Consider the following 22,657-nt stretch of genomic DNA (forward strand, 5'->3'; position numbering starts at 1 on the left):
TCTGCCTCTCAAGTCCCTTCAAGATCAAGGTGCTTCCAGCCCACGATGCCAGCAAGGTGCGGGCCAGCGGCCCTGGCCTCAATGCCTCTGGCATCCCAGCCAGCCTGCCCGTGGAGTTCACCATCGACGCCCGGGATGCTGGGGAGGGCTTGCTCACTGTCCAGATCCTGGTGAGTCCACGTGCTGCCCACCTCTCAGGTCAGGGTCTAGGCACAGGCAGGCCTTGACTGCCGCTTCTCCCCCAGGACCCTGAGGGTAAGCCCAAGAAGGCCAACATCCGAGACAACGGGGATGGCACGTACACCGTGTCCTACCTCCCGGACATGAGTGGCCGGTACACCATCACCATCAAGTATGGCGGCGATGAGATCCCCTACTCGCCCTTCCGCATCCATGCCCTGCCCACTGGGGATGCCAGCAAGTGCCTGGTCACAGGTGGGCACCCACCCCTGCCCGTCCCCTCCCTACACACCCCATCCCTCACCCCTGCTCATCCTTAACACTGCGGCTTACGCTTTTCTCTATTTCCAGTGTCCATTGGAGGCCACGGCCTAGGTGAGTGTCCTTTTTCCTGTGGGCAGAGGTGATGGGGGCAGCTGGGAACTGAGCAGGGGGACTGGGCACAGGTCCCATGGACCCCTGACCAGGCACTCCTGTGTGGCAGGTGCCTGCCTGGGCCCCCGCATCCAGATTGGGGAGGAGACGGTGATCACAGTGGACGCCAAGGCAGCAGGCAAGGGGAAGGTGACATGCACAGTGTCCACCCCTGACGGGGCGGAGCTCGACGTGGACGTGGTCGAGAACCACGACGGTACCTTCGACATCTACTACACGGCGCCCGAGCCTGGCAAGTACGTCATCACCATTCGCTTCGGAGGCGAGCACATCCCCAACAGCCCCTTCCACGTGCTGGTAAGTTCAGCGGCTGCAGCAGAGCTGGGGGTGGCAAGGGAGGGGGGCCAGGCCTTCTCAGTGGGAGCAAGGAACCCCAGAACCCATCCCCACGTCTAATGGATCCTGGGCCCAGAGTGCTCCAGGGTGGAGCCTGTGCTTTCCCGGCAACCTCCCAACCCAGGAGGCACTCACAGCCCTGCCGCTGGCCCCTCTGGGCATCAGTCAGCTCTCTCTGGTAGAACCTGCTGTGTTCCTTCTGACCCTCGGGCCCACTATCCCCGTCCATCTCCTCAGGTGGCCCTGCAGGACAGGGAAGCCCTCGGGAGAGTAAAGCACCCGAGATAGCCATCCTGCCCTAGGGGCGGCCCAGGATATCAGGTCCCTGGGCCATTCTGAGTCAGCTTGTGGTCACCCGAGCTGGCGGGGACTGGCCTGTCACAGCCTGTGCTCTCCCGTGCCTTGCCTCCCAGGCGTGTGAGGCCATGCCCCGCGTGGAGGAGCCCCCCGATGTGCCGCAGCTGCACCGGCCCAGCGCCTACCCCACACACTGGGTACTGCCCCTCCCACCCGGGCCACACTCGCCCCCCGCCTCCTCTTCCTTCATCTCTTCTCTTCTTCAGCGGCCAGGGCCGGGGCATGGTTTGGGGGCCATCTTGGGGAGCAGGCGGGAAGTCAGGCGGGGCAGACGGATCCCGGAGCTGGGCACGGCACCTCTTCTCTTGCAGCTGACGCGCCTCTCCTGCCCTCTGGTTTCACCATTAACCATCTCGCTCTTTCCTCATCTTCTCTGTCTTCAGTCACGGCTCAGGCCGAGCTCCCCAGACCTCTCCCAGCCACGTGACTATTCCCTCTCCCCCACCACAGGCCACAGAGGAGCCGGTGGTGCCTGCGGAACCCATGGAGTCCATGCTGAGACCCTTCAACCTGGTCATCCCCTTCACTGTGCAGAAAGGGGAACTCACAGGTACTGCCCCAGGGCCCCGTGGCAGGAGGGCCCCAAGGGATGCCATGTGTCCAGGCCCAGCTCCTCCTTAAGAGATGAAAGCTGGGGCCCAGAGTGGGGAAGTAAGCTCCCCAGGGTCACACAGTAAGCTGAGCAGAGCTGGGACTTGAGACTCCAGCCTTCTGTCTCCCAGGTCAGGATTCACCCTGAGGCCCCCTGGCTGTCTCCTGGTACCTGGGGGTGGGGGTGGGGGAGCCTGGGACAGCAGGGGGTGGAGCTGGGAGAAACTGGGGTCCCACATGTACCTGTGTCTGCCTGGCAGGGGAGGTGCGGATGCCCTCTGGGAAGACCGCCCGGCCCAACATTACTGACAACAAGGACGGCACCATCACGGTGAGGTACGCGCCCACCGAGAAGGGCCTGCACCAGATGGGGATCAAGTATGACGGCAACCACATCCCCGGTGAGTCGGGGGCCGGGCTGAGGGGAGCCCACAGTGACTTCCTCCTCATCGACCTTCTTTCACTCATAATTATTGAGCACGTGCTGTGTGCAGACACGTGTGAAGCCCTGGGAAGGCTGGTGTCCTGGTGGGAGACCCCGTCGGCACAGATGCAGGGCCTGGCAGGGAGGCTGTGGGAAGGTGTGGGGGTCCAAGGTGGGCTCAGGCAGCCCCTGTCCTCACTGCTGACCCAGCCCCCTTTCCCCCACCACCCCCAGGGAGCCCCCTGCAGTTCTACGTGGACGCCATCAACAGCCGCCACGTCAGCGCCTATGGACCAGGCCTGAGCCATGGCATGGTCAACAAGCCGGCCACCTTCACCATTGTCACCAAGGATGCCGGGGAAGGTGAGGGGAGCTGCTGGCAGAGGCTGCGGGTGGGCAGCCGGTGCAGGGGTGAGGACCTCTGACCGTAGCCCCGCCTGCCCCCACAGGGGGCCTGTCCCTGGCCGTGGAGGGCCCGTCCAAGGCGGAGATCACCTGCAAGGACAACAAGGATGGCACCTGCACCGTGTCCTACCTCCCCACGGCGCCCGGAGACTACAGCATCATTGTGCGCTTTGATGACAAGCACATCCCAGGGAGCCCCTTCACGGCCAAGATCACAGGTGGGTGTATGCGTGGGCACACATCCCAGCACACAATGGCTGCGCAAGCCCAGCACCTTCAGGTCTCTGGGGTGTTTAGGGTAGGGTGCCCTTGAGGTGGAAGAGGTCATTTTTGGATACATGTAAGGAGTGCGCTGTTCTCTACAGCAAGTGAGAAACACTCAGCCACCCTTTGAAAACACACTCGTAGTCTTTTAAGTCAGGATGTTGATGATGGGTGAGGAAACCAGTAGGCCTGGAGGGGCGACACACAGCAGGTAAGGGTTCTGGGCTGTGTGGTCTAGACTCAGTTTTCTTTTCTGGTTCCACAAAATTACCTGACTCTGAATTTAAATTTATGTAAATTAGGGGTTTAACCCATTCAGGACTGGGGCCCTAATCTTGGGCCCCTAACATGTGCATGGAGACTGCTCTCCCTGTCTCTGTGCGCCTGTTTGGGGGGGGGGGGGAAGGATCTGTTGAGTCCAGGGGGTCTCCTGATCCCCAGGAGGGCAGGGCCTGCCCGGAGTCACCCTGCCTGACACACCAACTCTCCCCTAGGTGATGACTCGATGAGGACGTCACAGCTGAACGTGGGCACCTCCACGGATGTGTCCCTGAAGATCACCGAGAGTGACCTGAGCCAGCTGACCGCCAGCATCCGTGCCCCCTCGGGCAACGAGGAGCCCTGCCTGCTGAAGCGTCTGCCCAACCGGCACATCGGTGAGCATGGTGCCATGGGAGGGGCCCTGGGGAGCTGGGAAAGGACCACTGCCAGGCCCCGAGCTCCATTCATGCCTGACCTCCCCCTGCAACAGGCATCTCCTTCACCCCCAAAGAAGTTGGGGAGCACGTGGTGAGCGTGCGCAAGAGCGGCAAGCACGTCACCAACAGCCCCTTCAAGATCCTGGTGGGACCGTCTGAGATCGGGGATGCTAGCAAGGTGCGGGTCTGGGGCAAGGGCCTGTCCGAGGGACACACGTTCCAGGTGGCGGAGTTCATCGTGGACACTCGTAATGCAGGTGCTTCTTGCCCCGGAGACTCCTCACTGCAGCTGGTGCCTCCGGTGGGGACCAGTCCTTTCCTTCCCAGCGCCCCTGGGCCATACCCTCCCCTCCTGAACTTCCTGGCCCAGTCTGCTGAGATTCCCATTCTGGGGCCCATCTGGGAAGAGTAAATGCCCCCCTGACACTTCTCCTGTGTCTAAGAGAAAGTTCAGCCATCCTGAGTTTGTCTCTCCCTCACTCACCAAAACCCAAGAGGCCTGCCTTAGAGAACTTTCCAGACTACCTATCCCTAACCCTCTGGGTCAGTGCCTGGCTCACCCCTCCTTCTGCTGAGCCACCTTTCTTTAGTGGTTACGATGCCCCTTGGGTGTCTGTTCTGGGTGGAGTCTGCGGTTTGGGGAGGGGAGAGCAGATGGCAGTAGGGACTGAAGGAGATGTGTCCCTTGCCTCCCGCTAGGTTATGGTGGCCTGGGGCTGAGTATTGAAGGCCCTAGCAAGGTGGACATCAACTGCGAGGACATGGAGGATGGCACGTGCAAAGTTACCTACTGCCCCACCGAACCCGGCACCTATATCATCAACATCAAGTTCGCCGACAAGCACGTGCCTGGTAAGGCTCTGGGCTGTGGCCCGGATGGGCCAGGAGGCCAGAGACGAGTGGCATGAGGTGGCTGACCTGCTCTTTCTCGCTCCTACAGGAAGCCCCTTCACGGTGAAGGTCACCGGCGAGGGCCGCATGAAGGAAAGCATCACCCGGCGCAGGCAGGCACCGTCCATCGCCACCATCGGCAGCACCTGCGACCTCAACCTCAAGATCCCAGGTAGGCAACGGGAAGAGCCTGGTGGGGCGGGGCTGAGGGGAGGGCCCAGAGCCCGTCCCTGGGGCCTCTGTCCTTCTGGCTTACTTCTCACCTCCCTCCCCTCCGCCGGCTCCACGTATCCCACAGGGAACTGGTTCCAGATGGTGTCCGCCCAGGAGCGCCTGACACGCACCTTCACCCGCAGCAGCCACACCTACACCCGCACAGAGCGCACGGAAATCAGCAAGACGCGGGGCGGGGAGACCAAGCGCGAAGTGCGGGTGGAGGAGTCCACCCAGGTTGGCGGAGACCCCTTCCCCGCCGTCTTCGGGGACTTCCTGGGCCGGGAGCGCCTGGGCTCTTTTGGCAGCATCACCCGGCAGCAGGAGGGTGAGCAGGACTGGGCGGGGGTCTTCACAGGGAGGTGGGCCTTCTGTCCCTCGGGACTGGCCAGGGAGGCTGCTGGTCTGAGCAGAGGAGGGGGTGTTTACTGAGGGAGGGAGGGAAGGGCAAGGGCCTGGAGCAGCCCCAGTGTGGCCCTGACACTCCCCGCCCCCTGCAGGTGAGGCCAGCTCTCAGGACATGACCGCACAGGTGACCAGCCCATCGGGCAAGACGGAAGCCGCCGAGATCGTGGAGGGGGAGGACAGCGCGTACAGCGTCCGCTTCGTGCCCCAGGAGATGGGGCCCCACACGGTCACGGTCAAGTACCGCGGCCAGCATGTGCCAGGCAGCCCCTTTCAGTTCACCGTGGGGCCACTGGGTGAAGGCGGTGCGCACAAGGTGCGAGCTGGAGGCACAGGGCTGGAGCGAGGGGTGGCCGGCGTGCCAGGTAAGCGGGCAGGCGGCCGGGACAGGGTGGGGGCAGGATAGCCAGCAGGGTGGGCGATGGTGCTGAAGACCTGCCCCTGTCCCGTTTCTGTCTCCAGCCGAGTTCAGCATCTGGACTCGAGAAGCAGGTGCCGGGGGCCTATCGATCGCCGTGGAGGGCCCCAGCAAGGCGGAGATCGCATTTGAGGACCGCAAGGATGGCTCGTGTGGGGTCTCCTATGTCGTCCAGGAGCCAGGTGGGCATCTTGCTGGGCCTGCCCGACTTTCCAGACCAGGCTTCTGCTTGCCCCAGCAAGAGATGGGGCTCCCAAACCAACCCCTCACCTGGGCCACTGCAGTTTCTCTGCCCCATTTCCCTCCACCCTACACTCCCAGGAGTACGTGTCTCCAGAGCTGAGCCTGACCTCGGAGCTCATCCTGGGCTGAGATCAGGGTGGGGACGTTTCCCCCCCATGCTGTCCCCTGTCCTGGAGCTTGCGCTGACTGGTCTTCTCTCCCCAGGTGACTATGAGGTCTCCATCAAGTTCAACGACGAGCACATCCCAGACAGCCCTTTCGTGGTACCCGTGGCCTCCCTCTCAGATGATGCTCGCCGTCTCACTGTCACCAGCCTCCAGGTGTGTGCCCGGGGGTGGGGTGGGGCCCTCCTGCCACCCTGAGAGATGGGCAGGAGTAGAGGATGGCAGGCCCATGTGACCAGGGACTTAGCAGTGACCTTGGAAGGTCCAGACAGATGGCCCCTCTCTCCCAGTGTTTGGACAACAGGGGGCTCTAGCTGTACTAGCTGCCCCTTGGGCTAGTCTTAGCAGCCTCAGGTGCCATTGTATCTCTCCTCCCCCTCCCCCATTCCAGAACTGGGCTCATCTTCAGGACCTGCCCCCACCCCCAGCCTCCCCAGCGGCCCCACCTTCTCCATCAAGTGCCCCCAGGGCAGTCTAGCCCACACGCCTCTTTTCCCATCCCAGCTACTGAGTTCTCGCAGTCCACACAGTGCTGTCCCAGCACTGGTTTCTCTGCTATCAGGCCCGCTTTACGGTATCTGGGTTTTACCTCCCCAACCAGGACAGAGCACATCATCTCTGGTCCCCCACCATGCCCGGCACAGCCAGGAGGCCCCACCTCTTAGCAGGTGGTTGCCAAGGCCAGAGACCTAGCCTCCGCCTCCCATTGCAGCCTTGTTGAGAACCTCCCTGAGCTGGGCCAGGCGGCAGGGGGCAGCTGGGGGTGGGAGGAGGGAGCCTCCAGGCCGGGCAGGAAGGGAGATCGGTGCCAGGCTGCAGACATGAGCCCTCCAGCAGCACCCTCTGTGGTCTCTGCAGGAGACCGGGCTCAAGGTGAACCAGCCGGCGTCCTTTGCGGTGCAGCTGAACGGCGCACGGGGCGTGATTGACGCTAGGGTGCACACGCCCTCAGGTGCCGTGGAGGAGTGCTACGTCTCCGAACTGGACAGTGGTGAGCTGGCCTGTCCCTGCCAGGCTAGGACCTTCTGGAAAGGGGAGGGAAAAGACTAAGGCTCACCCACCAACCTCTGCCCCCACAGACAAGCACACCATCCGTTTCATCCCCCATGAGAACGGCGTCCACTCCATCGACGTCAAGTTCAACGGTGCCCACATCCCTGGCAGTCCCTTCAAGATCCGAGTTGGGGAGCAGAGCCAGGCTGGGGACCCAGGCTTGGTGTCGGCCTATGGTCCTGGGCTCGAGGGAGGCACTACAGGTGAGTGCCTGGGGCTGGGGAGAGAGGTGGGACAGTGTTGATGAGCCACAAGTCCTGGCTGAGGTCTGCTCCGGGGAGCCTGGGCCCATCCCAGCTCTGGGCCCCAAGCCCTTCTTGTCTACATCCTTGCTGCCTCTGGTCCCCAGGTGTGTCATCAGAGTTCATCGTCAACACCCTGAATGCGGGCTCAGGGGCCTTGTCTGTCACTATTGACGGCCCCTCCAAGGTGCAGCTGGACTGTCGGGAGTGTCCTGAGGGTCACGTGGTCACTTACACTCCCATGGCTCCTGGCAACTACCTCATCGCCATCAAGTATGGTGGCCCCCAGCACATCGTGGGCAGCCCCTTCAAGGCTAAAGTCACAGGTGAGTGTCCTGGGTGGGGCGAGGTCCCTCCAGTCCAGCCCATCCTGGGCTGCCTCCAGTGGCCATTCACATCTGGGTCTGAGTTGGCCCCAAACATCAGGGTTTCAGGTTACCAAGAATAAAGTGGGCCTGGCTTTACACAACGTGCCATTCTCTACCTTCTATGTGTGGACTTGTGTACATCATTTTTAAAAAATCAAATCCCTCTCTACTGTCCATCCCTTGACTAATCTTTTCCCTGCAGTGGCTCCCCAAGTTTTCACTTAACTCTGCCCTCCTAGCATCCCCCATTTCTGACTTCCAAGAAGACATAGCTCAGCAGACATTTACCCGATTTTCCTTTTGGAAGCTGTGTGAAGGATTGGTTGGATACTGTTCCTTTTTAAAGCAGGGCTCTACCTACCGTGTGACTTCGGGTCCCAGACAAAGCCCAGAAGGGTGGGGGTGGGGTGGACAGAGCCATGGAGGCCCCAGACCTGGAGATAAGCCTGCCCGAGAGCCCTGTGTGAAATGGGCTGCTGCTCCTAGGATGCTGCTGCTGAGGAAGGGAACGTGGGCTGTCAGGGCTGCCACACGGGGCCTACCGCCTCGGGAAGAGCAGGCCTCTGACCCAGCTCGTGGCAACCCCACCCTGCCCCTCAGGTCCCCGGCTGTCTGGAGGCCACAGCCTTCACGAAACATCCACGGTCCTGGTGGAGACTGTGACCAAGTCGTCCTCAAGCCGGGGTTCCAGCTACAGCTCCATCCCCAAGTTCTCCTCAGATGCCAGCAAGGTGGTGACACGGGGCCCCGGGCTGTCCCAGGCCTTTGTGGGCCAGAAGAACTCCTTCACCGTGGACTGCAGCAAAGCAGGCAGGCAGCGGGTGGAGCAGGGGAGAGGGGGCCATCTCCCAGGGTGGGCAAGTGTGCGCGAACATGGGGCCAAGGGCCGGGGTGAGCCTGTCCCTCGCTGCCTCTCTCTCCAGGCACCAATATGATGATGGTGGGCGTGCACGGGCCCAAGACCCCCTGTGAGGAGGTGTATGTGAAGCACATGGGGAACCGGGTGTACAACGTCACCTACACCGTCAAGGAGAAAGGGGACTACATCCTCATCGTCAAGTGGGGCGACGAAAGTGTCCCCGGAAGCCCCTTCAAAGTCAATGTGCCCTGAATCCCAGAAGTGCCTCCCCCAGCCTCGGCCCCCACCTCTGGCCAAACACACTCACAGACACACAGACACACAGACACACAGACATAAATGGGCCACACCCAGATGCACGCTCGCCGAATCAGACACCACAAACACCTGCCCTAGGGTGTGGAGCGGCACTGCCCCCTCCCCGCCAGGCCCTCTGGCTGGAGGGCCTTGTCTGTTTCAGGGCAGTGTCCCTCGCCTCAAATGTGACATGAGGGTGAACTGGGGGTTGGGGGGCCAGGGAAGCCCTGTGTTTTCTGGTGGGGCTGAGGCCAGTGGGGGAGCACGTGTTTGGGGGTGTCTGCATGTGTGAGAGAGGTCACCCTCAAATCGCACTGCCAGCCGGGCCTCCTAGCCACTGAGGACTGCATCCAGCCCCTCTGGTGGCCACAATCCCAGAGTGTTACGACTTGGCAAACGAAGCACAGTCAGAGGAGAAAGTGTACCTAGCGGCAGCTGCACACATGTCCTGGCTCCGGGCGGTTGAGACCCCAGCCAGGCTTCCTGGGGGACGATTTCTCTCTCTTTCTTTTTTAATAATTGCACAGCTCTGCCCCATGGGGGGGCCTTTTTTACACACTGCGAGGCCCAGCTTTCTGGGGGGCTTTTGCACATGTCATGCGGCTCAGCTGGGAGCCGTTTAGGCGGAAAACTCCAAATAAAGTGCGGCCTGTCGCAGGGGCGTGGTTGTTCCTTGTGTGTGTGCTCTCCTTGGCTGGCCAGCTCTGGCTGTTGACCCTGAACCAGGCCTTGGGAGGCAGAGGCTGGCTGCGTGTCCCCTGGAGGACCGAGTCAGGTCCAGGGGAAGGGCCTGGGGCAGAGAGGCACCCCTCTGGGCCATCTATTTGGGGAGGTCTGGAATGTTCACAGAATGCTCCAAAGAAAGGGGGGCATGTCAGGGATGTGGGCTTGGTCCTCAGATTCCTGGAGAGCTGGGGGTGGGAGAGGGAGGTGGACACAGTGTTATAGAAGATTGCCCCAGGGACCACCAGGAGGCCAGTTTCTGTTCAGCCGGATCTCAAGGATGTTCTCAAAATCAGGACCTTAAAAAACAGTCACCCTTGGCTCATGCAGGAATACTCCTCAACCAGCAGGCAGGCAGAACCACAAACGAACCCAGAAACCTGTCACTCCAGCTAGGTCCTGGGTCAAAGCAGGGTCTCCTCTGTCCCTCCAGCCCAACCTTGCTTAGGGCCTCCCTCCTAACTGGTCCCTCCTTCCTGATCCACCAGCAGCTCCCTTCCAGCTCACCACACTGCAGCCAGAGGAGGGTGGTCACATTACAGGAACTGTGTCCCTCTCTGGTCCAAGGCCCTTCTGTGGCTCCCTTCTCTCCAGACTGGTCTACGTGTTCTAACAAGGCCCCCAAAGCCCATAGGTTCAGACACCAGCCTCCCTACCCATTCATTGAAACCTCCTGCCAAGCTGGCAGGCATGCCCTTTCTCACCACACCCTCCACCTCCTACCCTCTTCACAACTTCTAGATTCCCAGACCCACGTGCTGCAGTTTGGGCCTCTGCCCTGGAACATCCTTGCCTCTCCACCCTCCTCACCTTCCTGGCCAACAGGAAGCTTTCCTGAACCCCTCCCTATCGTCCCAGACCTGCCTCCGAGCCCTCGTGCTGCCCTGGGGCACATCTCTGACTGCATTTATTACCACTACCCTCATCTGTAACAGTGAATCTGAGGGTGGGCCTGCCCCACCAGACTGCACTCCCTGGCCTAGGAGGTCCAATACAGACAGGTGTGACCAACGAGTAAATAAGCAACTGAGTAGCCAGAGCAGGGCAAGGCAGCTTCACTCAACTGATCCCCCCCGCTCTAGACTCATTCCAGACATTTGGCATGTAGCGGTGGGTTGACCAAAGAAAACCCAACACACGTGGCCTGGCTCCAAATACGTCCATCCCCCACCTCTTCACTCAAAGGATGTCTGCCTCCTGGCTCCTCTCGTCTTTCTCTTCCTCCTCAAGACCCCTCCAGGGCCTCTCTTTCTGTAAGTCCATCCCTCTCCCTGTGATATTTTTACTCTCCCCTCAGTCCCGAGAGAGTTCCTTGATGACAGAAGCTGTATTTTATAAATCTCGTGTCCTCAGCCTCTCCATGGCCACAGTTGATAAAGGTTGGTTGAATGGTGTGTGTGATGAATGGGTGCTCTCACAGCTCCCTCACCTGTGGCGAGATCCCTTCTCAAGGTCCCAGCCATTCATGGCCATTAAGAGCCAGCTCTGTGCCAGGCACCGAGTCAGGTGCTTCTACACACATGCTTCCTCACTCTCTGCCTCCCCTCCCACCTCGCCCCAAGATGGGAGCGTTTTTCCTGCCAGGTTGCCGGCCTCCTCCTCAACTTCTGCTGCCCTCTACCTGTGAGGTGGTGTGTTTATGAATATCCAGTGCTGCTCACCTCAGGGGTAGCATGGTCCCAGCTGCTGAGCATGTAGAGACTCTGCCTCACTCAATCCTAACAGCTCTGTGAGATGGGCACATAATTACCTAAAGAGATCAAGGTCCTGGGAATTTTGGTGATGAGTCCCAAATCATACCTCTAAGTGGCAGAGCTGAGATTCATACCACTTATGTTCAAATCATGAACCTATCACACATGTAACCACCAGATCAGACCATCCGGACAGCTCAAGTGCTCTCGATCTGCAGATCAAATGCCAGATGCCAGGACACCTGTTTGTTAGAAGGGAGGGAGAGCGAGGGGACCTTTCTCCTTCAACATGTTCATCTCAGAGTTCACTCTCTCAGGAATGTGACTCCCGTCCATCTAGCTGCACAGGCCAGAAACCTGGAAGTCATCTTGTCTACCTCCCCAAACATATCTAATACCAGTTCTGTCCGCTTTGTCTCTAAGTATCTCTTGGCTCCACCAGACTCTCACATTCCCCATTCCCACTCCCTGGGATCTGCCCACCATCATTCTCATCCCACAATGGTTTCTTCTCCTTCAGTCCTGCCTCCTCACACAGCACAGGTCTCAACCTATCGCTAGTACATAAATTTGGCCATATCATTCTCTTGCTTAAAATCCTTCACTGGCTTCAGAATAACCCTGTCCTCAGGATAACTTCCAAATTCTTTTTCTTTCCTTGAAGGCACTAGGTTCTCTCTAGTCCCTAAGTCTTCACACGTGCTGTTTCTCTCCCCAGCAACACCCTCTTGTCCTCATCTCTACCAGCCTCATCCAGCTAGCGACCTTCTTTGAGCGCCCCCTTTCTCGCATGGGTTAGTTACACTGATGGGCGCTTCCACGTACGTTTCACATTTTAGCAATTGACACACTACTCACTAAAGAGTATCACCATTAACTTATCTATCCTTTTATTAATTGAGCAAATATGCACTAGTTGTTAACTATATGCATACATACACGACAGAGACTCGGACCTTACCCTGCAGAACAGAAACCGTCTCTCCTTAGGCGTCCAGACGTCTAACAGCAGTTGCCTCACCTCCGTCCAACAAAGCAGCGAACTTACCTGCGAGACACGACTGTGCCGCGCGGACTTCTGGGAATCGTAGTCCCCGATTCTGGCCTCCCATTATGGCGCAGGCGTATTCTGAGTCAGGCGCTTCTGCTCTTAATGCGCATGTCCCAGGAGGCGGAGTGGTACAACTGCGCATGTCCAAAGCGTTGGTGGGTTGAGGTGCGGGCCGAAGGCGGTGCGCTGCGAAGGCAGGACTTCGGTGACACCCGGCGGTCGCTGAGGATCTCGGCTTGTCTGTGAGGATGGCGGGGCGGGGGAAGCTAATTGCCGTGATCGGAGACGAGGACACTGTGACTGGCTTCCTGCTGGGCGGCATAGGGGAGCTTAACAAGAACCGCCACCCTAATTTCCTGGTGGTGGAGAAGGATACTACCATCAATGAGATCGAAGACACTTTTCGGTAAGGTAGCCCGCGAGGCCTGGACGGGACCTTCTTCTGCCTGGTGGGAGCGTCGGGAGGGGAGAAGGCTGGGGGCGGGGTTCGGCGTTGGGCTTCCAAACTTTGGCTGAAGTGTCATACCCCGTCCTCGAGGGTGAGGGTCGGGGGTCGGTCCACCGACTGAGAGGAGGCCACTGCGGCCCAAGTTCCCTTTTGGGGCTCGGTGGGATCAGGGCTAGATCGGGTCCACAAAGGCCCCTCTCACATGACCGTGTGTCAGGAAAGAAGGGGAACAGCTCATGACCGCCGGGCACCGCCCTTTGGTCCAACCTGGCCCGCCAGAGCTGAGTTTCCAGAGTGCTCAGGCCTAGAGACGGCCACTCTCAGCTCCCAGTTCACCGGTAGAGCAGGACCCGTTCATTGCAAGCGTTCGACTCTCGTGAGTTGACCCCTAAAGGAACCACTCACTCAGTGAGCACCTGGGCAGTAGGCTCGGACTTTCATGTGTTTTCATCTCCCTTAGAAGCTCACGGTCATCATGTAAGGTAGGGGTTATTCCCATTTACAGGTAAAAAAACTAAAGTTCAGAGAGGTTAAAGGCACACACTAAAGTCCTACAATTCGAAAAAAGATGGAGCAAAGATTTGAACCCAGTCTCACCTTTTCTGCCTTTCTTAAGCCAGGGCCACACTCTACTCCTTCAGCTCTTGGTCTGCTTTGGAATTTCCCATTGTCCTGAGCTCAGCGGACAGAATATCAGGACTATCCTACCTTCTACTGATACCTTGCGCTTCAAATCTTCATTTCCTGTCCCGGGTTAAAAGCAGGAGCTTCAAGCTGTGGGTGCAGCCATGTCCTTTAATCCAGGAGGTGACTTGGTGACTAGAGTTGAGAGTGCCAGCCCTCTGTCCTTTCCCACACCCCTTCTCTGGAGCCCCTATGCCAAGTGCTAGGAACAAACCTCTCCCACCTGTTTTCCCCTAAACAGCCTAGCCCTGAGCTGCTGGCTAAGACTGGTTCCTATTGCCTGGGATATGATTGGCCCTGACCCAGGAGGCTGATCTCTAAGCAGTCTGGTAAAGTGACTCAAGTTGTCATGAGAGAAGGACAAATTTTACTTCAAGTTTCCAACCAAAAGGGACCTCTGAAATCATCAAATCTAACCTGCCTTAGTGTCTGGTAAAGAGTAGCTACTCTGTAAATAGTTTTTATTTTTTAATAGTAAATAGTTTTTAATGAGTAAATAATAAATGTGTGGGTGATCACAAGAAAGTAAGCGCCCAATGCCAGGTTCCTTCTGTGTGGAAAGTATGATTCCTTCCTTACTGATTTTCCTCTTCCTATGCTGTGTTCCTGGCTCAGGCCAAACTTCCCCTCTGACCCACCCCCTGCCCTCATCAGCATAGACCATGAGTGGTCTGAACAGCGCCTTTCCCCCTTAAAAATTTTTATGGGGACTTCCCTGGCAGTCCAGTGGTTAAGACTCTATGCTTCCATAGCAGGGGGCACGGATTCCATCCCTGGTTGGGATACTAAGATCCCACGTGCCACGTGGTGTGGTCTTGTGTGTGTGTGTGTTTAGAAATTTAACCTGTTTCCTTTTGAAAAGTTAACATGTTCATGTGGTTTACAAATTAATATTTAAAAGATCTACACATTGAGAAGTCACAGTCTCAACCCCTGACCTCTTCTACTTCATTACTTCCTTCCTTCATCATGTATTTTTTTCCTTATCTTTCTGCTTTTTTCTTTATGCAGATACAAAGAGACTGGCACATATAGTCTTGTCCTCTCCCATTCTTACCTGAAGACAGCATAAGGAACACACCAGCACACACCCTCATCTTCATTAGCAGATCATTTGGGAGTCTTCTAGGCGGTGGGGGTGGGATAGAAGCCATGCCCTTAGCTTTTGAATGAAATTGACTCTAAACAGAGTGGAGAGTTTAGTGTAGCACCCTTTTCTCTTGTCCACTGTGCTCTCTGGATTAAGCCCATTCCATCTGTGGCCCAGTCCACCAACTCAGAGTGGGCCGCCCTGGACTCCCTTCTCATCTCTCCTTCCAGGCAGTTTCTAAATCGGGATGACATCGGCATCATCCTTATCAACCAGTACATCGCAGAGATGGTGCGGCACGCCCTGGACGCCCACCAGCGCTCCATTCCGGCCGTGCTGGAGATCCCGTCCAAGGAGCACCCGTACGATGCTGCCAAGGACTCCATCCTGCGCAGGGCCAGGGGCATGTTTACGGCCGAAGACCTGCGCTAGAGGACTCCCCTCCACATTGCAGCCTCTCCCCAGGCTTGCCATCAGCCCTTCTCTAAGATCTTAGCCTCTGAGTTCCAATTCCCTGCCCCTTCCCATTCCACTGAGAGGCACCAGAGGTGGGGTGCTTCCAAGGTTGCTGGGGCTCTGCCATTAAAATTAAGGCTGGTTGGGGTACAGGAAACCTGAGTGTCTTCTCTCCACTACCTCTTCCCTGTGCTGTTACACAGTGTCATTGTTGATGTTAAATTAAAATAATGTTCTTGCTTCTCTCCAATCTGAGGCTGGGTGCTAGGAAGGACGTGTGTGGAAGGAGGCTCTTGTGGGGGTGATTTGATTGGCAGGGCTCGAAAAGGTTTTGCCAAAGACCCAGGCCTAGAAGAGTTGGACCGAGAAGATTGTGCCAGCCTGGTCTTCTGAATTAAAGGTAACCAGCTCTGGCAGGGAGGAATGGAAGCAGGCTTGTGTCCAGACCCCTGATGCCCCTGCTTGAGTCTGTATTGGCTGGGAGGGGTCGGGACCTCAAGGGATGGAAGCAGGAACCACAGCAAACCTGGAAGCCAGAGATACTCAGCTTGAGTCTGGCAAGAGGTTTGGGGGTCAAGGCTCTTAGCCAGTGGGCCCTGGCCTGAGGCTGCCTCAGCAAGCAAGGCAGGTGATGTATGCTGAGGGCATGGCCCTGTGTGAGGTGAGGCACGGTTGCCGAGTGACTGTCCCTGGGCAGCCACCTGCTGTCAGAGGGACTCTGCTTGCTGTGCTCACCCCTTGGCGGCAGGCACCCCGCTCCTGCTCCTTCCTGTGCCTCCATGTCTCGGCAACTCAACATGGACACGGTGCGGCAGAACTTCTGGAAGGAGGAATACCTGAGGGAGAAGATGTTGCGCTGCGAGTGGCACCACAAGTACGGGTCCCTGGTGAAGGCCAAGCAGAAGGCCAAGGCTGCAGCCCGCCTGCCCCTCAAGCTGCCCACCCTGCCCCCCAAAGCCCCACTCTCACCCCCACCCGCCCCCAAAGCAGTTCCTTCCAGGGCCTCCAGCCCCACCCTGGAGGCTCCTATTCAGTCAGAAATGTACCCAGTCCCGCCTGCCACCCGGGCCCTGCTGTACGAAGGCATCTCCCACGACTTCCAGGGCCGCTACCACTACCTCAGCACCCGAAAACTGGACGTGCCAGAGAAACGCTACCTCTTTCCCATCACCACCAACTTCACATATGGCTGGCAGCTGGGTGAGCCCCAACCTCCCGGAAATTATCCACCTCACAGACACAGAGAACTTGCCACGAGCCAGGCAGCGCTCTTGGCACTAGACACACGAGACACATGGACACTCCTTTTGGGGGCATCCATCCTTGTGGAGAAACATAAGAACAAGAGAGGGCCAAGTTCCAGAGTGAAATGGCGTGATGGGCGAGGAGGCAGGGGGGTGCACGGCTTTAGGATGGATTGTCAGGAAAGGCCTCTCTCAGGACCTAGAGGCCGAGTGAGCTAACTGACAAGGGAGAGGAGTTTGGGTTTTATTCTAAGTTTAAGGGGAAGCCACAGTGAGTTTTAAGCAGGTGAATGATACTGATTTACTTAAAAAAAATCACCCTGACTATTCTGTAGGTAGTGGCCTTTTCAGGAGTAAGAACAAACTCTGACAGATGGTTGAGTTATCCTGGCAAGAAAGACGGTGGCTTGGGCTAGAGTGATTAGCAGTTGAGCTGATATCTATTCCGCATGTGTTTTGGAGGAAGACACAATGGAACTTACTGGTGGTTTGAATGACAGAAGGAGAGAATGCAGTGGCAACACGCAGGTGTTTGACTGAAGCAGCTACAGCAGGGGAGACGGGGGGTAGGGAGAGTGCTGCGGGGTGTGAAGGTCAGCGTTGGCTATGTTGTGCTGGAGGTGTCAGTGATTTGGCCCTCTGGAGCGAGGTCCGAGCTGAAGACACAGTTTTGGGAGTCATCAGAATATAGGTGCTCTTTAAAGCCTTGAGAGTGGGTGGGCTCACCCAGGTTGCTCCAGAGGCTGGATCACGCAGGGAGAAGGTGCAGGAGTGGGGGGGACACAGTGATATGCAGACATGGTATTGGCAAGAAGGCTGTCCATCTAGATTGACTCGTGGTCGTCAACTGGGTGGGAGAGGAGCGAAGGCAATGGTGTGGTTTGAGCTTAAGAGTCAAGGTGTGGAGAGAATATGCCAGGGAGTGTCATGGGTTTGCTGCCTGATGAGGGTTCCTTTGCTGTCTGTGGTCATGAATTTCAAGTGAGACTACTCAGGTGTTTTCTCCAGTTCCTGCACGGAAAAGGTGGATGATTGAGGATAAACACAGTTGAAATTTGGCCTTAACAAAAAATCCCCCCAGGGCCCAAGGGTGATTTGCCCCAGGGCCCTAAAGGGAGAGGAAAGGGAACAATTTCCAAATGAAAGCAGGAGGTAGAAAGAAGCCCTGTCTGCCCCCAGAGAAGTCCAGCTCTGTCTGTCCCTGTAGCAAGCACGGATGGGAGTCCCACCACCCACCTCCGTGGAGGATTCTGAGGCTGGGGGAGGTGTTGGCACACAGCTGACTGGCATTTGGCCATCACTGCTAATCCGGGTGGGCAGCCAGCCAGCTCCCGGTTTCCCTGTAACTCCCGCTTCTCAGAAGCATTTCTTTTTATTTCTGCACACTTACAAAGTGGATACAACACAGGCGAACCCACCCCTGGCCTCTGACATCTTTTCCCAGGCCCGCCAGTGAAGCAAGAGCTGGTCTTCTGCAAGATGTGCCGCATTGAATCTTTCTTCCGCAAGAATGGGGCCTTCGCGCTCCTCGATCCCCGGGATTTGGCCCTCTGACCTTGAGCAGGGCAGAGAGCTTAGGGGAGGGAAGAAGAAATAACACACCTCCTGGTGGGGCGAAGCTGCATGTGTGTCTGTGTCTGTGGCTCTCCCAGGCGCGGAGGCTGCGTTCTGGGCCTTTCTGAAACTCCCTCCGACCTGCCGGTTGCCCTCGTCCCTTTCCCTTAAACCCCCGTCTCTTTAATCATCTCCTTGAGGATTCATCAGAGACTTAGAGGGGCCTCGGAAGGATGGGCGAGGCTCGTCAGGTTCCACAGCGCCGGGGGCCCACAGTAGCTGCTGGAAGTTCTGGGTGTTCCTGGGGGAAAGAGTGGCCTTTCATCCCAGATGTCAGGAAAAAGTGACCGCCACCACCCCACAAGACTCCCCTTCCGGCCCCTCACCTGGCCCCGAGGGCTCGCAGCCGCCCGGTCCTTTCCCGATGCGTTTGCTCCAGCTGTTCCCGCAGGGCGCGTCGTCGCCCTGCCGCGTCCTCCTGGGGAGGGACGGAACGCTGAGCGCCCGCGCTGCCTCCCGGCCTCCGGGCTCGAAGCGGCCAGCAGAGGGCAGCAGCCGGGTCGGCCCGCTCCGCAGGTGTTATGGCAAGTGCGGGATACACTCCAGTCAAAGCGATCCAGGTCGCTCCCAGCTCGGCCACCGGCCCCCGCCCCGGCAGGGTCGTTGTGGCCCCACCGCCTTCTCCTGGGGGTCTTGCCTGTGGTGGGAGCTGAGCTGGGCTCGGTGGGGGTTCCAGGGGGTGCACCCGGCAGTGGCGGTTCCTGGCGATGCGGAGGCGCTCCAGGACCTGCAGGAGGCGACTGTCAGCGGCCCAGCGGCCGCCCCTCGGGGCCCCACCCGCCCAGCCCGGCCGCGCACCCGGAGCCGCTGCTGCTCGCGGTCCCGCTGCCGCCGGCGTCTGGCCTCGCGGTTCAGCTCCAGCAGCCGCTGCAGAGCCGACGCCTGCTGCGCGGCGTTCATGCCCGCCGACGCCCGGTCTCTGCTCGGGGGCTCGAGCCACGCGGTCTTCGAGGTTCTGGGGGCCTCCGCTGCACCCCTCAGTCTCCCGAAGGCGCCTGGAAGCCCCGTGGAGCCGCCCAGCTCCTGCTTCGCGGGGCCAGGGCTTCCTCCTGGGCCCTGAAGCGAGGGCGGATCGCGCAGCGGGCCCAGGTGCCCTGGGAGAGCAGCGGGGCGCTCCCGCTGCACGGAGCCCCCAGTGCATGGGGCCTCTAGCATCACCGCTCCTGGGCCTGGGAGCAGTGGCCGGGTCAGGGGCCCAGCGAGCTGAAGGGGAGCCCGCAACGCTTCCCTGAGGGGCCCCTGCGCTCCCAGGGCCGGTGCGCTGTCTCCTGTCAGGCCATGGGTCTTAACCTGCATCAGCTGGGTGGTCCTGCCCCGGGGCCCCGGGCCCGCCCTTCCCCCAGGCTGCCGCATCCGTTCCCCCAGGGACCTGCAGATGTCCCCCGGGGAGCCGCCTTTCTCCCGGGGCCCCTCTCCCCGAGCCGCCTCCCAGGCTGGTGGGATACAGGCTCTGCCCTCCGAAGATTGGAGGATCTTCTCTCCCGAACCCCGAGGGGAGTCTGCACTCGGCTCTGGGAGGGCCTCCTTTCTCCCGCATTTGAGGCGACTCTCGCTCTGACCTTGAGGCGCCCCTTTGTGCTCACCCTGGAGGCCCTCCCATCTTTGACCTTGAGAGACCTCTTCCATCAGAGCCTGAGTGGCCTCCCCACTCGGACCCTGGTTTGTCTCTCTCTTACTCTGACCCTGAGGGTCCCCCTCTCTCTGACTGTGAGGAATCTCAGTCCTTAGCAGTTTCTTCTGTTCTGCTCTCTCCTGGCCCAGCCCCTCCAGGGGATCTTGGGGTTCTGGCAGGCCCGGGGAGGGGAGGCCTGGGCGCCCTGGGGCTCCCTGAGCCAGCTTTTTCTCCTGTAGGCTCCCGGATGATAGTTGATGGGGCCTCTGGGGCGTGGGCTCTGCTTGGCTCCCCTCTTGCCTCTGGGCCAGGTCCTAGGAAGGAAGAACACTTTGTCCCAGGTTTGTGATGGAATCCTCCCTCCAGGGCCACTTCCCCCAAGGGATACCTGGAGCCCCAGGGCCCCGGTCGGCCTTACTTCCATTAGGCCCCGGCCTGACTCCTGCATTTGTAAAGCCCATGTTGTGCTGTGCTGTGCTTAGTCACTCAGTCATGCCTGACTCTGCAGCCTCGTGGACGGTAGCCTGGGAAGCCCCAGACCCATGTATGTAGTTTAAAAGTTGCTTCAGCGATGGCCCCTTCTTCCACCTGGCTGCGGGCTTCTCACCCCAGCAGTCTCCTCCCAGGCAGACCCCACCTCTGCTATCCCCAATCTGAGAGGGGTCTTGCCCAGGAAACTTCCACCCTTTCACCTTGAACTCTGAGTTTCCTGGTTCTCCAGGGCTACTGCTGGTGGTGAGGTTCAGCTCTTGGAAGCAACCTGAGGGAGAAAGTCAGATGTCTGCTCATGTCCCAGCCCCTCACACACACACCCCTGAACTGGGACCAGGAAGCCCAGGGAGTCCCCAGCACGTGAGGGGACTGAATTGAGTGGTGGTGGTAGGGCACCCTGAGGGCTGGTGTTGGAACTTCAAGGCCTTCCCAGCTCACCATTCCACCTTTATTTACACAACCTGCTATGTGTCTGCTTGTCAGGTTGGCCTGCCAACAGCTGACCCCATCTTCCTCATCCTCTCAGCCAAGGACCACCTTGGAGGAACCTGTACACTGTCTTCCTCAAAACTGCCAGAGGCAGCCCAGGAGCAGGAAGGGACTGTCTGCCAGGGTCACCAGTCCCTCTTAAGGACACCCCTACTTTGTTCTTGTGTGCCTGTCCAGCCCCACAATAGGCGCCTGACTTTTCTATTGTTAAGGATAATCCTCTTTAGCTCTTTCTTGGTTTCTGGACAGCAAAATCAAATGAAATTCAAGAAGTGGAATTTTAGGCCAGAGACTAGTCTAAAAACTGCAAGTCTTTATAATTAACAAAAGGAATCTAAAAAAAGAGATGAAATGTCGCTGCTCCTTTGCAGCTGTGGAGGAAGGAGCATCGTTTTGCATTCATAAAACCACTTAAAAGAACCTGATTTCATAAGGTCTTAAATTGAGAACTCTCATAAGAAATGCCATCTTTATGCAACATGGATGTGTGAATATTCATAACAGTAACCAAATGGGAATGTTCTCTGTGAAAACAAATCTGTCTTTGGAAGAGTTTTGAACAAAGACATCTGGTAAGAGTCCCAAGCCTTCAGAAATTATTGCCATGAACTGTGAAAATAACCTCCAACCCCGTCCCTCTGTAATTCTGATCTGTTGTCTTACTGGATCATTTATTTTACTGGTTATAATACCGTACTAGATATCTTCTGCCGATGTAGTCCTAAGAGATAATATACTTGTAAAGTTTCTGTCGATCAGAAAATAATCATTTGTACTTTCCTCCTCTCGCCCGTACACGATGTCACAATTAAAAAGCTTGTGACTTTGCCAGGCTTATTATTTAACCAATCATTTGAGAGCCTGTTTCATTTAAATGAACAGACCCAGGGTTCATAGCATTCATCCTGATGAATTCTAATCACCTGTTTACTGTCACACTCTCTCACTAGGCTGTGATCTCCTCGGAGATGAGGACAAGTGACTGGCCAAGTCACTTTTGTGCCCTGTATCTCCCCAGTGCCTGGCATGAGGGTGGCAGCTTGGAGCTGCCATTCCATTCCGTCCCTGCTGGAGGACAGGGAGGATAGACAGCCATTCCCAGCACTCTCTCCTCTGAGCCCCAGCTTAGCTTCAGAATCCTCCTGGACACAGTGCCTGAGATGGCTGGCACCAATCAGGTGGAGTTGGCATAGAAAAGAAAACCTGGGGCTTCCCAGGTGGCTCAGTGGTAAAGAATCCGCCTGCCAAGGCAGGAGACGCGGGTTCGATCCCTGATCCAGGAAGATCCCACAGGCGGTGGAGCGACTAAGCCTGTGCTCTAGAGCCTGGGAGCAGCAAGTATGGAGCCCAAGTGCCACAACCACTGAAGCCTGTACTCTGAACCAAGAGAAGCCTCTGCGATGAGAAGCCTGAACCACAGCTAGAGAGTAACCTCTGCTTGCTACAACTAGAGAAAAGCCTGTGCAGCAATGAAGACCCAGCACAGCCAAACATACATACATAAATAAAATTATTTTTTATAAAAGAAAACCTACTTTTTGTCCCTGGTTGCCCCTGGCACCCCCACAAAAAGGTATGAGAGGAAGAATAGGTAAGGATGAACCAAAATCCCGGGACTTGGGGTGATGGCTTCCCGGCTTGTCCCAACCTAAGCTCACAGCATCTATTTCACTGAATTCAACCCAGGGGCTTCTGTTCTCCTGGCTGCCAACCCCTCCTGTCAAAGTACCAGATGTGGGCCCTTCCGCAGGCCAGCCAGGGCTCTCCTGCCTTGGGTCTGCATCCAGGCTGGCTTCCCTCAGATCCAGGGCTGATGGCGGGTCCGCTGCCCGACCCCTGCAGGAATGCAAGGACTGCCTCAGGCATACCTCTTGTTTCTGGTTCTGCTGCCAGGGGGGTTGGGGGGTGTAGGACTCCCCACCCACAGCAGGCTACAGGAGTCTTCCCACCCCATCACCCAAACTCAGTCCATGGCAGCCTCCTCTCACCCACCACTGGATGCTAGGAGCTGGAACTTGAGGTTATCCTTTTCAGGGACTGTGGGGCAACCACGTGGGTTCAACTGAGTAAAAGCCCCAGGAGGAGTTAGGGGCATGAGGAGGGGTCGCTGGGCAGGGCTCTGGAGAGCTATAGGGCAAAGGGTTCCGGGTTTGGTCACTTTGTGTGGCATCATGGAGTGGACGGAATTCCATGGAGACTTACCCCTCCAGGAGCTGA

At 57.9% G+C, this 22,657-nt stretch overlaps 4 protein-coding genes across 7 annotated transcripts in view; 3 read left to right on the top strand and 1 right to left on the bottom strand.

The window, feature by feature from the left end:
- The window catches only part of FLNC (filamin C), a 28,118-nt gene extending 18,618 nt beyond the window's left edge, over positions 1 to 9,500 (top strand). For 2 of the 3 annotated variants that reach the window (XM_043463665.1, XM_043463666.1), the window contains 22 exons: positions 14 to 170; positions 246 to 435; positions 532 to 555; positions 665 to 912; positions 1,365 to 1,445; positions 1,759 to 1,858; positions 2,160 to 2,300; positions 2,558 to 2,686; positions 2,773 to 2,946; positions 3,487 to 3,648; positions 3,744 to 3,947; positions 4,390 to 4,542; positions 4,631 to 4,753; positions 4,880 to 5,122; positions 5,295 to 5,564; positions 5,662 to 5,799; positions 6,065 to 6,180; positions 6,883 to 7,015; positions 7,104 to 7,280; positions 7,427 to 7,645; positions 8,288 to 8,497; positions 8,611 to 9,500. In XM_043463665.1, coding sequence (XP_043319600.1) covers positions 14 to 170; positions 246 to 435; positions 532 to 555; positions 665 to 912; positions 1,365 to 1,445; positions 1,759 to 1,858; positions 2,160 to 2,300; positions 2,558 to 2,686; positions 2,773 to 2,946; positions 3,487 to 3,648; positions 3,744 to 3,947; positions 4,390 to 4,542; positions 4,631 to 4,753; positions 4,880 to 5,122; positions 5,295 to 5,564; positions 5,662 to 5,799; positions 6,065 to 6,180; positions 6,883 to 7,015; positions 7,104 to 7,280; positions 7,427 to 7,645; positions 8,288 to 8,497; positions 8,611 to 8,798 — 3,580 coding nt within the window. In that variant the 3' untranslated portion in view covers positions 8,799 to 9,500. The remainder of the gene's footprint in view (positions 1 to 13; positions 171 to 245; positions 436 to 531; positions 556 to 664; positions 913 to 1,364; positions 1,446 to 1,758; positions 1,859 to 2,159; positions 2,301 to 2,557; positions 2,687 to 2,772; positions 2,947 to 3,486; positions 3,649 to 3,743; positions 3,948 to 4,389; positions 4,543 to 4,630; positions 4,754 to 4,879; positions 5,123 to 5,294; positions 5,565 to 5,661; positions 5,800 to 6,064; positions 6,181 to 6,882; positions 7,016 to 7,103; positions 7,281 to 7,426; positions 7,646 to 8,287; positions 8,498 to 8,610) is intronic. The other variant, XM_043463667.1, reaches the window with a different exon arrangement.
- Positions 9,501 to 12,456: 2,956 nt separating this feature from the next.
- ATP6V1F (ATPase H+ transporting V1 subunit F) lies at positions 12,457 to 15,239 on the top strand. The gene is made up of 2 exons (XM_043463679.1): positions 12,457 to 12,717; positions 14,764 to 15,239. Exons 1-2 carry the CDS (start codon positions 12,560 to 12,562, stop codon positions 14,963 to 14,965), a joined length of 360 nt encoding a protein of 119 aa, XP_043319614.1. The 5' UTR covers positions 12,457 to 12,559; the 3' UTR covers positions 14,966 to 15,239.
- Positions 15,240 to 15,265: 26 nt separating this feature from the next.
- On the top strand, positions 15,266 to 17,972 carry ATP6V1FNB (ATP6V1F neighbor). 2 transcript variants are annotated; one of them, XM_043463677.1, is made up of 3 exons: positions 15,266 to 15,389; positions 15,738 to 16,189; positions 17,678 to 17,972. In XM_043463677.1, exons 2-3 carry the CDS (start codon positions 15,769 to 15,771, stop codon positions 17,785 to 17,787), a joined length of 531 nt encoding a protein of 176 aa, XP_043319612.1. In that variant the 5' UTR covers positions 15,266 to 15,389; positions 15,738 to 15,768; the 3' UTR covers positions 17,788 to 17,972. The 2 variants fall into 2 exon arrangements, with proteins under 2 accessions (XP_043319612.1, XP_043319613.1); XM_043463678.1 differs by having other exon boundaries at positions 15,373 to 15,863; positions 16,093 to 16,189.
- Positions 17,973 to 17,977: 5 nt separating this feature from the next.
- Positions 17,978 to 19,419, bottom strand: LOC122438620 (proto-oncogene FRAT1-like). Its single transcript, XM_043463676.1, has 2 exons — positions 18,646 to 19,419; positions 17,978 to 18,574 (listed from the first exon to the last, which is right to left on the bottom strand). The coding sequence occupies exons 1-2, from the start codon at positions 19,198 to 19,200 to the stop codon at positions 18,170 to 18,172; spliced, it is 960 nt and encodes a 319-aa protein (XP_043319611.1). The 5' UTR covers positions 19,201 to 19,419; the 3' UTR covers positions 17,978 to 18,169.
- Positions 19,420 to 22,657: the final 3,238 nt, after the last annotated feature.

The sequence above is a fragment of the Cervus canadensis genome, chromosome 3 (genome assembly GCF_019320065.1).
Source record: "Cervus canadensis isolate Bull #8, Minnesota chromosome 3, ASM1932006v1, whole genome shotgun sequence".
Classification (NCBI taxonomy): domain Eukaryota; kingdom Metazoa; phylum Chordata; class Mammalia; order Artiodactyla; family Cervidae; genus Cervus; species Cervus canadensis.